Source organism: Daktulosphaira vitifoliae, unplaced genomic scaffold, assembly GCF_025091365.1.
Source record: "Daktulosphaira vitifoliae isolate Bord-2020 unplaced genomic scaffold, ASM2509136v1 Scaffold_1, whole genome shotgun sequence".
Classification (NCBI taxonomy): domain Eukaryota; kingdom Metazoa; phylum Arthropoda; class Insecta; order Hemiptera; family Phylloxeridae; genus Daktulosphaira; species Daktulosphaira vitifoliae.
The window spans coordinates 28908196-28926412 of record NW_026099572.1 but is presented as its reverse complement, the minus strand read 5'-3'; the positions used below and the strand labels follow the sequence as shown (position 1 = coordinate 28926412).

At 35.3% G+C, this 18217-nt stretch overlaps 1 protein-coding gene across 1 annotated transcript in view; it reads right to left on the bottom strand.

Moving 5' to 3' along the window:
- Positions 1–4445: 4445 nt before the first annotated feature.
- Positions 4446–18217, bottom strand: part of LOC126902850 (transcription factor hamlet-like) — a 37819-nt gene continuing 24047 nt past the window's right edge. Inside the window, exons 3-4 of the mRNA XM_050680550.1 lie at positions 7253–8090; positions 4446–6420 (exon numbers count right to left, since the gene is read on the bottom strand). Coding sequence (XP_050536507.1) covers positions 5835–6420; positions 7253–8073 — 1407 coding nt within the window. The 5' untranslated portion in view covers positions 8074–8090 and the 3' untranslated portion in view covers positions 4446–5834. The remainder of the gene's footprint in view (positions 6421–7252; positions 8091–18217) is intronic.

Here is an 18217-nt window from a genome sequence, read left to right as displayed (position 1 = left end):
TACGAGTTATCTTGGTGTTATTATACAGCATCGTGCGCATTGTTTTGAAACAATTACTTTCGTTTATTTCAGTTAAAAACATAAGTTCTTTCAATCTATTAGTTTTGACCAAATAAGCGCAAGGAATAAAATAACAATTGATCTTTCAAAATAAATATAATATTGTACAACATTCGTTATATACTCTTAACCGATGGATCTTTTTTGGTTAATTTCTTGAAATTATAAAATTTAATAAACTTCGTACTGTAGTGACATAGACATAATAACTAAAATCATTAATTATTAAATTAATCTAAGTCTATGTTTTTTAAAATCATTATTATAAAAGTAAAACAATAATAATAATAATAACTTTATCGACATATTGAATTACTATACATGAAATATCAATTACAATAATGTATTTTTATTAAACACTCATTAAATTACAATTTCAATTTTTTTTTTCAATCGTATTTAACTAAGGAGAAGCTATAAAAATATAAATACTTTTAAAATAGTTTTCTTTATATTATGTAAAGTAAAATTACATTCAAAATATTGACATCCTTTTACTTATTTGGAAGCATTACATATACAGTAGATAAAATCTCATATTTTGAATCGAATATTTTGGTAACTAATATTAATTTGCATATTTATATATTTTTAATTAATGATATAGATAACCGTATATATTTCTTGTTGTGGCTATTATAAATATTTTGGAATTTAGATAAATATTTAAAAATAAAACTTAATTAATGAAAATTTTATGATTGGGAATTGTAGGATCGCATCAGTATCAGTTCACTACATTAAGCTAATTTCCAGTGATTGATAACTAAATAGTCGTCTAGATTAGATATAAATATTTGGGGGGGAATTATCTAGTTAAAAGACAAAATTATTTGTAATGTATCTATATAAAATGCAAATTCATTCCTGTTTTCATTTATTTATTATTTTATTAACGTTTTTTTCTTTCGTGATAAATGAGTTTCTATTTTATTCTCGACAATACTGTCAATATTGTTAAGAAAATTTATAAATTATATGCTTACTAAAACATTTTTAATTTTCATTACTAATAAAATAAAATTAACAAATGACACACTCAATTTATTAATATTATATAGAAAATTTTATTCATTTTTCTCTGCAGTGTTACTTATTAAGATAACTATCACTTAATTTTTCGTTAAATAATGTTTTTTCTTTAAATTTTACAAATTCAACAGACTTATTTTTACTTAACAATTACTTCATTAAATATTTTTTTATAAATACCTTTTAATTATATATATATATATTTGTATTTATTTTTATTATATTATTTCTAAAAGTAGATCCTTAGAAATAATTTTTTCTTACAATAACCTTGATAAACTTTGATTTATTCAATAAACTTGAGTTCTCATAAAATGTTCTATATTATTGGAAGATTTACAAATTTCAATACGTGTTTGACTCTGATTTATTTATGTATAACGTATTAGTACAATAGAGCTACATAAAGACTAGAGTTACTGTTAAATGAACTAATGGTAATGCTTGTGTATATATTCTACTTATTCTTCTTCTAAGTATATCATTATCAATACTAATAGTGACGGCTACTTTGGTTACGGCATTATACAAAAAACGTATATACATATAAATTTAATGGGACTGCATATACACTATAATGTAAGTACATATACCAATATCAACTTATGCGATTCTTCAATTGCAAATACATACTTGTCTGTACTGTACTGGCAAATTCCAAACGTTTACTATAAAGTAAATGGAAATGTATGTAAATCAACAACAATTTAAATGAGTATACGTTTTACTTTATGTAATGTGAAGTTATAAAATGTATTATTAACATTGTTAATCATGCTGCTGACCAGATTTTTGCAATCAACTTAATTTATTATTGATATAATAACTTGGCATTCGGAAAATTTTACTCATTTCACTGAATATGTTCCATTATAGAGTTCACATTTGTGTTCTAATAATTGATAGATATAATTATTTATTTTATGTAAATACTGAAAGATCAATACCTAAAACAACATTTGCTTATTTCAATGTTGTGTTGATAAGTTCAACAGTCGAAGACAAGTAGAGTAAAATTTTGGTGAATTTTTATAAAAAAAAAAAATAGTAAGACGGATTAACAAAAAGGTATTGTAAATACAATTTTATACTTTTAACGTAACATTACTTTCTTTTTCTTCAATTTTATGGTATACTTTTCGTTTGCAGTGCTACATTTTAGAGATATTTTAATATAAATCATTTATATGCTTTATTTTTTTAAATCTATTATTTGTAGTCGTAGATAGCTAAATGTGATTCGCGTCGTGTCACTTGTCATTCCCCGTTCGTCTTATCAGAAGTGGTTATTGTGATGAAATCTACACGACTATAGATGTTACTAATGATTACGATACATAAACTACAGTAAAGGTATTTACATGGACGTCGGGTTGTGTGGCTCCCCATAGAATTTTAGCAAAATTATATGCATTTTTCAAAGAAATAATTTTTTTGAAAAAAAAATTTAATTTAGACCCCTTGAAAAATATAATAATGAATATTATAATGTTATTATTATTTATGATATGCATGTATACTATACGCCTAAATAAAGTGATAATTTATAGCTTACTAGAAGTCCAATCACTACTTTAGATATTTATAGGCACTACACACTTCATAAATGGACTTACCATCAGCATTATTTGTAACGCATCAATTATTATATGGTACGCAGCATCATAAATATTGCACACGTGCATTAGACTTTTAACGACCGTTCAAGTCTCCTGCGCCCTACGGCCAACACTCATCTTGATGTTGCACTATTCTGATCTCATTATGCTAAGTATTAACCAAGTAGAATACGCCATGTGGTTAAAAAAAGTTCAATACTATTTAGTTTGTACCATATAAATCTATGAAATAATTCTAAAATCGAATAAAAACATTTAACTTTAACAGAAATGCATTAAATCACGGAAAAGGTCTCGTGTTTCGTATTAAATTAAAATAAATCAGATAAAAACATGTTTAACAGTATAGAAAATGCAAGTCTACAAATGTTGCACTAAAAAATGTAAATTTGTTTAGGTCGTCCTAATATTTGTAATATAGTGATTGAGCTCAAGTATTACACTATCAGATGTCTGTTAAACGAATTTCGGTGTTAATTAGTATGCAAATGAGGGGCGGCTATCACTTGTTTATGTAAAGAGTATTTAGAAACTCAAAGTTGGATTTCATTAATTTTAAATAACATACAGCATAAATAATTATGCGATCAGTCATAACATTTGGTCTACTAATGATGACTGTATTATGTGATTTTGAAAATACTGTTATTAATCATTATAAAATTAACAGTATAATATTGTACTTGGTGATGATTCTGAGAAGAATGAAAACTGTAGATTTAACTCCCAAAAAATTTACATATAACTAGCTCATTTTATGAACGATTAGTTTTTAAATGATCAACCAAGAAACATTTCGAAATATCAAGCTGTTTATTTTGATAAGCTTTTATTAATAAGCATTTGATAGGGATAAATTCTGTGAATTTTTATCTTTTTTAGTTGAATGACTTTATTTTCAACCATGTCGATTTATCGTATTTATTTATCGTAAATATTAAAATCGAGTTTATATTTATAGTGACGTTATTTACAATCCCACTCTATTGGTTTTTAAAATAGAGATTATCGATCAACGATGCAAGACTTCTCCACTAATTTATCAATCGAATTATATTTCAACTAAAAAATAAAACGTAATACCTGTATAACTCAACGCGTGTTTTCCAAGAAAAATACGCATCACTATTTAATTGATATTATATTTAAACATGTTTTGATCGTTTTTAGATTCTTGTTAAAAAAAATTGATTAATATATCTGGATAACTTATAAACGCATTTATTTATATGAACTATAACATTTGTAAAACATATTAGGTACTTATACAATAGTAATAAAAACTTTTAAACATAACACTTAATAAAATTATAAATTCGAGTGGTTTGTTTTTTACTGATAAATTCAAATAACAATCTTAAAGGTTAATAATTTAGAACATAACGAATTTTGTAGGTAAAATATATAGATAACAGCATTATGAAGATTTCTAAAAATATATTGGTAACTTAAACACACGAGATTCGGATAATCTCAGTTAGACTAAATAGCATTATAATTAAAATAATCTAAACAAAGTATACATTATATTTAACTAATATTAAACAAGATTCTTACATTCAATTACTAATAAAATATAATTATAATATTTTCACGAAATAAAATCTAGTAGCATAACAAAAAAGTATATCTTTATAATTATAAAATTAAGTTTAGCATGCATTTCATAATAACTATTGAATTTGTTTATAATAACTACATTACATATTTATTTTTCATCATAAATATTGTGTCTTCTTTTTTTTTTTTTTTTACTAGCTTTTCAGTATTATTTTGTTTACGATTTACTTAAATGCGTTTACTTATTGGCTTCTGCGATCATTTTTGTATGAATAAGTAGGTACAAATTTCCATACGATTTATACTTGCGAACAAACTAAATGTGCATTAATTTGTTTACAATAAACTTTATTGATATGCCCTATAGGTAGCACGTATATCATTAGAATAAAAGATGCTACAGTAATAATTATAATGGATATTTGTATTTGATTTATATACAATTTTTTTTGTGGTCGTAGAACGCGATCGAGGAACCGGTTTGCGAGAAAACCGTATATTATCGAACTGGAAGTTAAAAAAGTATATAGCAGTATATACACAACATATGTATATAAGTGAAAAAACATTAACATTATACATTATTATATGTAACGATATCATCGACCGGTTTTTGTTCTGCGCAGAATCTAGAGCATCCTGCTCGAGTCTTAACGCGTTTTAAATATTATGGTAATGCAAAATGCACTACAGGTAAATAGAGAAACTGTTTTCTATAGTTACTGCGTACACCAATTCATTTACCATTTGCACACGCAATCATTCTCCTTACAACCTTTTTCTTTAGATAATCATTACTGATGAACAATGCGTGAAGATGTCGTCAGGGCATAACAATAACATTTCAAAAGCGTATAAGCAAAAACATCGCTAGAACTAACAAGTAAGCCATGGATCAATATTGTTGAGTAAATGTGTATATGTACATTACAATTAACTAGATTCGCCCTAAAAATTATATAAATCTTAAATGATTAAAACCAAATTTACACTTCTATACAGTAATAATAAATCTACAAAGTATGTGATTTGAACGGTCGATTAAAAAATAGATAGTATTTATTATGGGTAATGAATACGTTTTAGTTAAGTAGAATATTTAAAATGTAATTGACGCCAAAATATTTCGTGTCAAGTATTTATAAACCTTACAGAAAATGTCAGCTGGGAGCCAAATTGTCAATAATAATATTATACAATATTGAGTGAAACAAAACGAGTGCTCAAAATATCGTTTCTTTGTTAAACATAACACGGACGTGGACGTGTTTGTCGGTGCAAAACATGAATAAATCTTCTTAATGATAAACGACAATTAAATTGACGATATTTAACAAGGAATACTTTTACCTGTATTGGCGGGTAAAGACGGAGAAGAATTAATGATCTCGTGGGCATTATAACATATTATTAATAAATGAGTTAACACTGAGAGAGATCTACAGCAATCTCAAGATCTAATCGATCCAAAAATAAAAACGCGATCGGCGTGGTTGTGTTTTCAGCCCTTTACCGTTTCAGGCGTTGTTCCGGCCGATCCGCGTTGAAAGCGAAAACACGGCGTCAGGTGTTGTTGTTGGTCTCTTTCTCGTTGACCAACGAGGCGGCCAAGTCCTTGTTGGGCGACTCCGACGAGGCGCTACCGGCCGACGACGACGAGAATCGTTCGTTTTCGGCAGACCCGCGGCGGTACATGCACAGCGGTCGAACGAGTTGTTGAGGATAAGGCGAGTGCCGGTTGTGGGCGGCCAGGACGGCGGCTGCCGTTGCGAACCGGCTCCCGTCCTCGCTGACTTTACCCATGAACGACCGGATCTCCTCGAAATAGGAATCGTCGCCAGGCCTGGACCTCCGGTGTTCAGCAGCCGCCGCGAGCCTGTCGTCCATGATCGTGGGCCCGTCCGCTTCGTGCTTCTTCAGATGCCTGTCCAAATTGGTCTGCTGGCCGAAACACCGTTCGCACAATGGACACTTGAACGGTTTTTCTTTATTGTGGATGTTTCGGACGTGTCGCTGCAAGTTTGACGATATGCTGAATGACCGTTCGCAATAGTTGCACTTGTATGGTTGTTCCCCTGTGTGTGTCCGCAAATGTCGGGTCAAGTTAGCACTTCGAGGGAACACTTTTTGACAGAACTTGCATGAATATCTAAAAAACAAAAAAATAACCCGTCAGATACATTTTTTTAGACATTTAAACACTAAACTTGAAAATTTGAATCGATTCTCCCGGCATTTAAAATGCAAAGAGTCGATTAATATCTGGCAAATATTTATTTCAAAGTAAATAAATATTAAGAAATAAACTTATGGTAACAATTTCAAGACATTTTTTATTTATAACTTGTTTTCTATTTAAATTCCCTCATTATAGAATCGATGCATTCGGAGCTTTCACGCTTCTACACCTTGCACAATACGAATCCGTTTATTATGCGACTCTCATTGGTTCAACTCTAATCCACTTTTTGTACATAAAATGTACTTCCTATAAAAATAAAACGCGTTTCCTTTTAAATTTCAAGGTAATTGTTTACATTTGAGGATACAAAGTAAAATCAAACTTCTGACTAAATTAATCATTATTACTTTGACATCACCTTACGTTTATAATGTTCAATCATTTTAGTCTTTAAAACAAATGTCTACCGTGGTCTATTGTAAATAGAAAGTAAAATATTTAAAATTAGCAAACAGTACACCTTGAAAGGGGGAAAAAACGCTTATCTCTCATGAAACACCTTGTACGTGATCATTAGATATTTGAAACTTGAAACTTCCTATGTTGTTCAAACAAGGAATCTGGCATTGAGCCTGTATTGTCTCTTGTGAAAAATTATTTTCTGATTCAACGTATTAAACTAACTTCAAAGTATCTATGCGGATCTTATGACTCTAACATTTAATAATTTCTCAATAGTTTTTATTCTATTAATATATTCATGGCGAAGTTTTAAGACTACAATTAAATGGGTTTTTACCTGTCTTTGGGTTTGCCTGGAGACTCCTGGAACGTTTTTTGCGGAGATCTAGTTACGGGTGCCGGTGTTGGTCTGACAACATCGTACGTAGGCGGTGGCACATGATGATGCCCGTTGAGCAATGAAGCGTTGATGAATGGATAGTGCGATGGCCTATGGTAGCCACCACCGCCGCCGGGTTGGTATCCGCCCAAACCGGGCACCCGTGACTTATCGCCTACGCGATAAATAGCTTCTAACATCATAGGGTGCAGCGGTTGTGGCGGGAACAATACCGGATAGTTAACCATCCGTCTAGTGCATTCCTCATCCATTGCCCGCCGATCGTCGTCCTTGTCCGAAGAGCATGGACTGTTAAATACCTGCGATGGAGGCGGTTGTGGGGGTCCCGGACTGTCCACTTGTATGTCTTCGGGCGACGGAGTTCTGATGATCAAATTTTGATTTTCGTCTTCCATCTCGTCCTTACGCGATTTCTTATGGTCGACTCTCAAGTCCAACGGTTGATCGTTGTTGTTCTCGTACGGCTTGAACGCAGCCGGTGACATGCGATGCGACGGTGATGGCGTACGCCGATCACTTATGCTATTGTTGTTGGAGTTATTGCTGCTACGGGACAAATCGAACGGCATATTGTCGGGGTGATCGGCCGGACCACTGGTGGGATACACGGACGCCTGTTTGGGTGACGTGCAGGGCAAAGGAGGCATGACCATTTTGCGAGGGCTCGAGTGCTTCTCGCGCATGCTGGCTTCACGCGGCTGGGTAGCTGGTCGTGGGTAGTAGGTGTACCACGCCGGTGACGTGTCCACCACGCTCATCACTTTGGCCACGCCGTCTATAATTGAAAAAAAAAACAACATTAGTACACGAAGCATCGAGGAAGTGGGTAATTGTTTTTTTATAAATAAACACATAACGGGTGTTAATTTAATACAGAATGATGATTATTACCATTATTGTTGTTGTGGTTTATCGCGGTCGCAGTTACAATGCGTCCGACAGTTAATCTAAACAAGCCAATAAATTGTGAACTTACAACGTGACACAATGTCAACGGCTGGTAATGGTCGTAATAATAATTGCAGACGGTCTACTGGAAGACTGGCAACAATTTTAACGAGAAGCGCAACGCAAAAATTTGGCTTGTATATATAAAATGGAACGTGCGGCGTAAACCCGGCAGTCCTGAGGATTACATGTCGCGTTGGAAAGTATAACGTTCGATTTTTTATTAAATCCACCAAGTTTGACGACTTGGCGGTAATAGAAACAAAAAAAAAAAAAAAAAATAATATATAAACCCGTTGCTCTGATTTTCTCCTCCGTCGCCACTACCGCATATTATTCTCTACATAACAACTAACTTCCAATTATATGAAGTGTATTTTATTCAGTACACATTTTTTAGTGTCTGAATCCGGATCGTTGCAATTTTTTCCTCATTTGTAATTTATTTAATTTTTTTTTTGTTCATCTTTTCTAGACATGTGTTTGAACTTTTCGCTAACGAGCGTCCCATGACGAAACCCGTTTATCGCATTTCCAAATCTGATTCGGGAAAGCATTAAAAAAATAAAATAAAACTAAACAAATACTGGCCAGATTTTTACGCAACAAGCGTTCGCGTTCCTCTTCATTATTAGATTTTCGTGTCATATTATATAAATTTTTTATGGCGATTCTTGACAAAACTGGATTATTTTATTTTTTACCGACAATTTTTAAATGTCGTTGTAGGCGCACCCAATGTGTTTTTTTTTTTTAAATCTAGACCGGATCGACTGATTGAACACAGCTGTTGAATGAATCGAAACGTCGTACACAAATTATTGCAACATAAAATCTAACTGATGCGCTGCTATAAGCGCATTAATGGTTTAAGTATAAACTAATAAAGATCGTGAATCTGTCACATAGAACTGTAAATGATTCATATTTATGTTAACGTTCAATAAAACTATGCAAGTCGACAAAAATCAGAGAGTTGAATGCACTGGTTTCCACTCTGAGTTACTAACTTCGTCCTTGCGAGTTCTTGCGAGGGACCTAATATTGTACCGGAAACCGTAGAAGACCAATTTCCAAAGTAATAATGTGAATACATTACTTGAAACAGAAGGTTTAACGGATAGGTGAAATAACGATTTAGGTTCAGAAAATTAACGAAAAACGTTTCTAATCTAAAAAAATCATCGATTTCAATTTGTATTCTAACAAATGTGTTGTTACACATTCTATCAGGTGGTAGACATGGTGGTATACCTTATACCAGTGGGGGAAATTGTCAGTGACCCGTTCTTAAATTTATTACCCGGCTACTGATTCATAAATCCAATATCATCTCCATACAGACTATTTGTATATAAGTTGTATACATTTGAATAGCAATAAATACACATTGTGTACCTTCATATGTTAGTAATTTTGTTTAAAACAACCGTATATGGTTGAGTTTGACATCCTATCATTATTATAGACCTAAAGAAGTATATTTCACATGAGTCCATCAGTGACTTAACGACAGTGTACCTATTTTGTTTTATTATAACTATAAATTCGAACTAACAACCAACTAGATTCCATTTTTTTACAACGTAACTATAATCCTCTCGATTTGAGGCTTTTTTATTGCATATATTTACCGGTATAGCGTAATATTGTTATTGTTTTATGGCCTCCGGTAAAGGGTGTTAACGTAAAAGGAGAAAACAATGCATGGTGGTGCAGTCTACGTTTCGAACGAAACAAATTCTCTTGTGTTTAATTAAAAAACTACTCTACTTTTACTCGTTAGTTTTATTTATTTATTTTTTTTTTGATTACACTCACGATTTGTATCATCGCTGTCGTTTATTCGTTCAAGCGTCTCCTCTTCTGTCTGTTCAATAAACGGCGTCATAAGTACCGAGAAAAAACTTACTCGAGATAAAAAAAAAAAAACTATTACAAGATAACGTTCTGAGAAAAACTGTCACGTGGAGGAGTACGATCACTTGAATGAATACGTTACCAGAACTCCGACGAAGACGATGATGACTATGATTACCATGATGACGATGACAATAATTTACAACACATGGATTTTATAAACACTGTGATAATCAATTATACGCACTGGTGAAATACCCGCAAACTCGTAAATCTTCTCCGGATGACTCGAGCGGACGTTTTCGATCGTGTTAGCCCGAGGTAATGTGTGCTGTACAGCTCTTCTTGTTGTTGTTGTTCTTCTTCTTCAGCGTGCCCGTACGCTGGCAATGTGTTGAGTGCCACGCGCTGGCATCCATCGCGCTAGACAATAATAATAATAATAATAACAACAACAGTCGTTGCTTATTTAATCTCGTTGTGCATAAGTCGCACGTGGTGGTTGTCTTGTGGTGGTCGGTGCAAGTGGTACGAACCAATAGCAGTGTTACAGCAATACGAATTTAGAACAAAACAGAAAATACATAGATCCAATCCCGCGGCCACAGAAACGATGATTACCCGGAGGCCGATGCTTGTTGCTCAACCTCGTGATCGTCGCCGCTGCCGTTGCTATTGTACAGGTGCTATATGGGGCATTGTTCGACAATTACCGGGCACGTGCTTTGCCTTGGTTATTATTGCGGCACACGATGTCTCCTCCTTCCCATGTGCAGCAACTCCGCGCGATTTATATTATTGAGAGTATACCTTTTGCTGCGCCATTACTTCTAGTTGTGTTATCCATCGCTATTATTTTTTGTTTTGTTTTCGCACAACGTTTTGTAATAGTCCATCGACAACATGCCGTCTTAACATTATTATTACTAGCTGAGCGATTGCAGGGGCTACCTCCTATTTATTATTGCCCGAGTTATTTCGTTTGTGTGCGCAATACCTAAGCGTGTAATGATATTGAGAACTAGAACGACTATTGCCATAACAATAATAACAGCGCAATGTGATTATCGAACGAAGAGCAATAAAGCTGTTGCACCCAGAGAAAAACCTCGATCTATATAATAAATTCATTGTTCAATTTGATAAATATATCATTACTATTGAATCTATGATATATTTATCAATATGATGATTTTTTTTCTTATCTTGAACAATAATTATTCATAAGAATAATTATTTTGTTCGTATTAATAAAACATTATCATAAACCCTTGATAAAATTTCTCTATCAAAATTGATTGAGGTTTTTCTTTGGGTGTGTAAGGGAAATCGACATGAATGGATTATGAAGAATTCGTGAGAAACAAGTAAAATAATGGTCAGGAAACTAAACGGTTTTACTTTTTTTGGAAAGATTACATTTTTTTAACATATCTGTCACTTGAAACACAAAGATACGTCCTTTAGCGTTCACTCGCCGTCTATGCAGTCATTGATGAATACCTCCATCTATTGGAAAGTCCATTTACCAAGATTAGTTTCACGATGCCACCGTTGCCTCATTCGTCTTAAGTCACCCTAAGGCCTTCGGGATTTCGGCGGGTATCTCTACAATAAATGGAGACGGCTCAAGCACAAAGATAGTACACCGTGAATATAAATCATGTTTGCTGTGGTTGCGACCACCGAATCGCAATAAATAAGAGGCACTGGGCGCCTTAGGGTCTTTGCATTGAAGATCCGGATCCTCCCAAAATCATAATAGGTAATCGTTTCATTTATTATTAACTAATTTTTTTAAATAATAATTTGTTTAGCCCGTTTGAACCAGAAATTTACGTTTATGTTCGACACGCAATTTACATCTTGTTACTCCGAAGAGTAACAACCTATTTTTTATTTATTTTTATTTCTCTCGCACACGGCGGCGGTTCGTTCGATGTAATAAAGTAGACGCGAGCGATTCGCCCACGAGCCGTTTATACACTTATCGGTAAATTAATACACGCGATGCTCAAGTATGTTTTCAGTTCATATTCATTGCCGACTCCGTACAGTCAATGGAAACAATCGGATCACCTACAACCACTGGGCATGTTATTGTTAACGCATAATCAATTTAAAAGACGGATTCATTATATTGACTTGAACAGCGTGACATCAATGAATTTTATTTACAGTGGCGTGTTTTATTTTTAACAATATCAGTAAATTTCTATATAAATATATCTAGTAAGGTTTTCTACGGGTGTGAGCTAATCATGTTTTTTGCCGACCATTAATGAGTTAGATGTATTTTCTTTTTCAGTTAGTCTGCAAGTAAATTCAGACTACAATGTTGTGTTTAAATAGATTGGGTTTTCGCTTAATGATATGCCTAGTTTCAAACAGATGGCAAATAACATGACCACCGCATATATAAGAAAACAATATTATTTTGCTTTAGATAGAAAACAAAACTTAACAACCGTGTCGTGACTGTGGTGTTATTAAAACTATTATGTGTAGACTGTGGTATCCAGTGAAATCACGTAACAAAATATTGTAGCAATAGGAAAAAAAACTTAATTAGAGTGATATCCAGCAAAAATAATTTTTAAAAAGGAAAATTATACGCTTTGTCAGATTTAAATAGGTATATCACCAGAACTTGTGATTATCCAAAAGTGCAGGTGTTTTTTAATGTATAATTATAAAATTTAGGTACATGCCAGATAACCCGGTGGTCATTTTCGGACAGTTATGATTAAACCCGTACCAGTTTTGGTGTGGAATCATAAGCGAATGCGATCGGTTCAAATGTGTTGAACGTATCGGCTGTGCCGATCTATGGTAGCGATGAAAATAAATAGTAACATCCAGTTCGAATTTCACTGAGTAGGTCATTGACACGCCTATTTTAACCTGATACTGGTCGGTGAAAATGATTTTTTTTTTTATAAATTGTAACATTGTACGTGTGAGCAACAGCATCGATCGTCCAAAATCGATGGCGTAGTGGAAAACAAAACGGAAAACACTCATTTCTTCAACAATGTACTTCAACAGGTTCGTCCGGCGCATTAACAACGACCAATAGCCGTGCGATTGTTGTACACGACGAACGCTTTGGTGTAACTAGAAGAGACAATTTTGGCGTTGCAACGATTTGCGTCATGTCTACAGAGCACCGCCGACATGTTAGTAATAATAATAATAATAACAATAATAATTACCGTCCGTGGGCCGTACGGATGGTGTTGTGAATGAACGGGTCGGCGGCGGCGGCAACAGTGGTACCATCAATCTCGGACGCGGCGCTGTCAGACCTGTCGGCCGGGCCGCATGATGTATGGGCCTCGTCAAAAGAGGTACAGCTCTTCCGTCGCGCGTCTTCGTTCGCCTCCGCGTATCGATCTTCGCCGCGGATGACCTTTTTGCGCGCTCCGAGGAAAAAAACACATCCGCCGAATGAAAACAATTGCCGGTCTAACGGCCACCGCAGCGCACGAGCACTTAACGAGACCGCTAGGCGGCGACCGGAATCGCATTGCCTCCCACACCCGGATGAAAATAATTCATATTATTATCGCATTTTAGTTTTCGCTGGATTTACAACATAAACGGTCGGCGTGGTCTAATCAAAGGTGTTTAGTACGTGCGCGACCAACGGCAGTTCAATAGCAGTCTCCGTGTTATTATCCCGTTTAACATTCACTTAAACACCGGCCGGCTGTTCATCTTTAAGCGCGACATTCGTTTCTTATACGTGTGTTGGACGTGCGCTGCGCTATTTACACGCCGTTTTCCTGTGCCGCACAAGACAATTGTGTTTACCGGTAGTCTCCACAACACTACACAATCACGTAGCAGAGACGAACACTCCGCGTTTGTCACACCAGTACGTTTACGAATAAATTTCCATTTCACGTTCAACGCCGCTCGTCGTTACCGCGACAGATCAACGATTTTTCACGTGTAAAAAAATAGGGGAAATCGTCGAAAATGTGCGAGACCGTTCGAAACTCCTCACACTTAACTCCGTCTGTTCTTCTGCCCATTACTTATTCTGTTTTGTGCGATCACGGACCTCGTTCAGACGACGGTCACACTCGCGTGTAATTTAGTGCCGTGCATAATGTAAGCAGTTGGAGATTCCACGACTCTTAAATCTCGTACACGCGCTTGTATATCAAAACCGATGTCGTGCGAATCGTATAATTCTCAAGTAGCTGTTACATGAACGTTTTATCGTTCGTACATTGTAATCATTACGGCTTGGCCAAAGATTAATATTTTCCAATTGCAAAGCCAGTGGTGCAGGCGGCGCATAAATCGCTGCCCGTGCGTTTGCCTCCTCCGAGATCGCAAACCTCGTATGTATCCCGTAATTTATTACACCCGGACGGAATTTGATATTCTCTCTGCTCCGTCGGATTCCTCGTCCGTGTAAATTTCCGACGGTGACCACTGCAGCGATGGTTTTTTTTTTTATGACGTAACTAGACCCGGCCGCGGTTCATTACTTATAATTTACACACGGGCGGACGCCGTCCCATACCGTACAGCCCCGTAGCATTTTGTACGCGCGCAAAGACGGGCACGGATTTTCCGGCACCGGTAACGTCTAATTGGTGAAGTGACTTAAATTCTGCACAAGCCGTTTTGCCTCTCGACGCGAGATTTTATTTTTTCTCCATACCCCACAGCGAATCCGCAGCGCACGTACAGCGCCAGAACCACATGCTAGCCGCCGAGCGCTTCATACATATTTATTGCGCATAAACATGTCGCGCGCGCGACCGTTGTACGTACGCACATAATATATTACACTTGCCCGCGTGTGAAGTACACGGATTTGTACATAATGCGTTCAGTGAAAACAGTGTGTGTGTGTCTTTGTGGGAGAAAGAGAAAAAATAAGGTGGCGCTAATGAACGCGCCCTGGCACAAAAGGAGAAAACTTGGGCTCGTTCGCCGACCTTTTCACGTATTATTTATTATTGTAGCCGGTGTGCGACCGCCGTGTGTGCTTTGTTTGCTTCTGCAATCGCGTCGGCCATTGGGAAAAACCAAACACTGCCGTTAGTCGCAGCGCATTGTGGCCCATAGCGTCCGGTGAACGCGTTACATTATTATTTTTTTACTCGCCTCCGTCGATCGTACAAAATCTCACGGTGTTAATGTCACAAGTCACAACGTAATAACACAATGAAACCAATATAAAGATATAGTGCCAAGCCGTCGCGCGATACGGTCCTTGTGGTGTTTCTCATATCGACACATCATTTTTAATAACCTTTACGGTATTTACGGCCTCATCAAGATGACGTCCGACAGCAGTGTAGAAATAATCGTGACATTATTCTGACATGCCATTTCAAAACTGAATTATTAATAATGATTTTTTATGAAATCAGGTAAAAGGCGTGTAAAATCATAGTCGAGAATTCGCCAGAGTATTTTAATTGCCAATAAAACAACCGTTGACGGCCGAAGAGATGCCGTAACGAAATTTTTACTAGTTCAAGTGGCCGCCGAGTCGTTCCCAGAACCGTCGAAGGTGCCGCCAAACGAAATTGACGTTAGAAATTCGGCCGCGTGCCACCTCGGAAGTTGATTTGTTTTCTCAGTCACAAGTAACCGGCTAGAAAATTTCGTTCGGCGGACTTACGGTGCTGGAGGCGCGACAGTTGCCACTTAATAATCGTTTTTAAACTATAATCTCACCGAGTGCGCCCACGGAATCTGGAGGGTCCAACGGGCTGTCAGTTTGCTTTTTACGAGCAAACCGGCCGGGTACCGTTCGATTTTAATGAGCTGGTTTTTTTTTCGTAAAAAAAATATTTTCGAGTGTCGTCACGTCGTCTGCCGTCAATCGTTTCAAATTCGTAGAGATCCGACGGAACGATTATTATTTTACTTTTAGTTGGTTTTTGCATCTCTCGAATTTTTTATTGTCTTTCTATGTGCGGCAATCGACAGGTTTCCACGGAACGTCGTACGTTTTTCTTTAAATTCTACTACGTGCACGTGGAAATTGAATCAAGCGAAAGTCGATTATTCTTTTACTTGTGAAAACCAAACACTGTCGAAACCACGTGCGGTCGCGCAACAGTTTAGTAAAAAATGTAACGTTCAATTGATTGGCCGCGATGAATGTGTTCGCTTGTTGACTGTAATTTATTTGTTTGCGCAAAGACACAGGTGTTTATAGTTTTAACAATTTTCTAGAAAAAATACCGGACCTAAAGGTCTTTGCTCAGTGTGAATGGTCACTCTGAACATACCCAAATTAATAATTAACACACGGCGGGTGGCCAAGTTAAACGACATCATAGAGCAGATTATATTACAATTATTACGGTCGTCGTGGCGGCTCGTGTGACTGTTTATATTTTATTTATTACTTGTCTCGTTGGACATTTATTATTTTCCGTTTGTATACACAAGACGTGTTCATGTGGCGTAGTCCGTTTAGTTAACGACTAAACAAAATGTATTTCATTAACATGTCTACCGTTTGTTGTACTGGATAACGTTGCCATTTTATTGTATCTATTTTTTAAAGAAAATTTTAATGGTATAAATAATTTTGAGAGTTCACCAGTAAACCGTAAGAACCGACTCAAACGGATAGCAAAAGTAAAGATTATGAACACAATCCGGTCTATTGCAAAAACCCATCAATAAGTCTCAAACGAAATCATAACGATTAATGACTTATGTCGGTATGAAATTAAACTATTACTTTGTATGGATAGAAGAAGCAATTATGATGGAGTTGAAAAAAAAAAACAACGATATAGAAATGTCGTTCAATTTCCAACTTATAAGAACTGAAGATGGTTTGCTCATCTCTGCCTCATCACTTCTAACAAGGCGTACCACGAGTTAAAATATGATGATCAATGATGATTAATGACGATTAATGACGGTAGCTTAAGTAAAAAAATCCATCTACCGTTTCGTTGTCCGCCGAGTAAATGCTATTACTCATACATTAAATTAAATGGTATTCGCTGTAGGTATAGAGAGTGAATTATATAACAATTATTACCCGTAGTAATTAACGTGTAAAATCCATTTTAATATAGGACACAACGTGTGTAGCCCGCTAGATTAATGGTGATGGTTTTGACTGACCGTTTTGTTACTTATATTAATCGTATCTGCAAGATGATTATGTTGTGAGGAAAAAAAAATACAGCGGTTGCAATATTGTCGGTCAGTTTTTTTTATTGAATTTTGTAGCTGTTGGTTTGCGCGACCAGTTACAACGATTTCCCGTACCGATTTATCGTAAATCGTTCTTTGTTCGATTGTGGATAAAAGTCATTATTGGTTAATAATAACTCTTTAACCGATAACATCAGAATAGTGCACAACACACTGGTAATTATATTTTTACAATTGGAGATTATTCTTCTAATGAACTAAAAAGAGCATTGTTACGTTCCGATATTGGTTATTATATCTGCTTGCAACTGGATTTCATTATTGCCTCAGTTTTCTTTTTCGTCGAGAGATGATTTATATTACAGCTCTGTTGTGCATTCAACTCTTTTGCAGTCTTTATCGGTGGTGGTTTGATCTAGTTTTGTGTATGATCGTACGATTTCTATAACGAAACCGCACGGTAAAACGAATTAATGGATTAAAAGAAAAAAAAAACAAGCAATAACAAACTAAAACAATATCACCGAGATGTTCTACAACGCTATAAATGCAGTTGAAGTTGATGTTTTATGTGACTAGTTTTTTTTTTTTTTTAATATTATTTTGTTTGTATAACACGCGTGATAAATACAAATAAATAATTGTTGTTTTATGCTCGAACGTGCGTGTCACGTATACGAATAATATAACTGCGGTATCCAACTGAGTATTGAATTTTCAAATGAATATCGAGAGCAAAATCTCCTAATACTATCTGAACAGTTAGAAAAAGACTTCGAGACGATTTTTGTCTATTGATTTATTTTCAGACACACTGCATACAGCACTGTCAGTGATTATACGATGTGTGCAATGCGTAAAATGTAACATCATTTAGAGCAATTACTTTTGTAAGAAAGTACGGACGGCGATCTTGCAATATGTTATCAGGTCTAA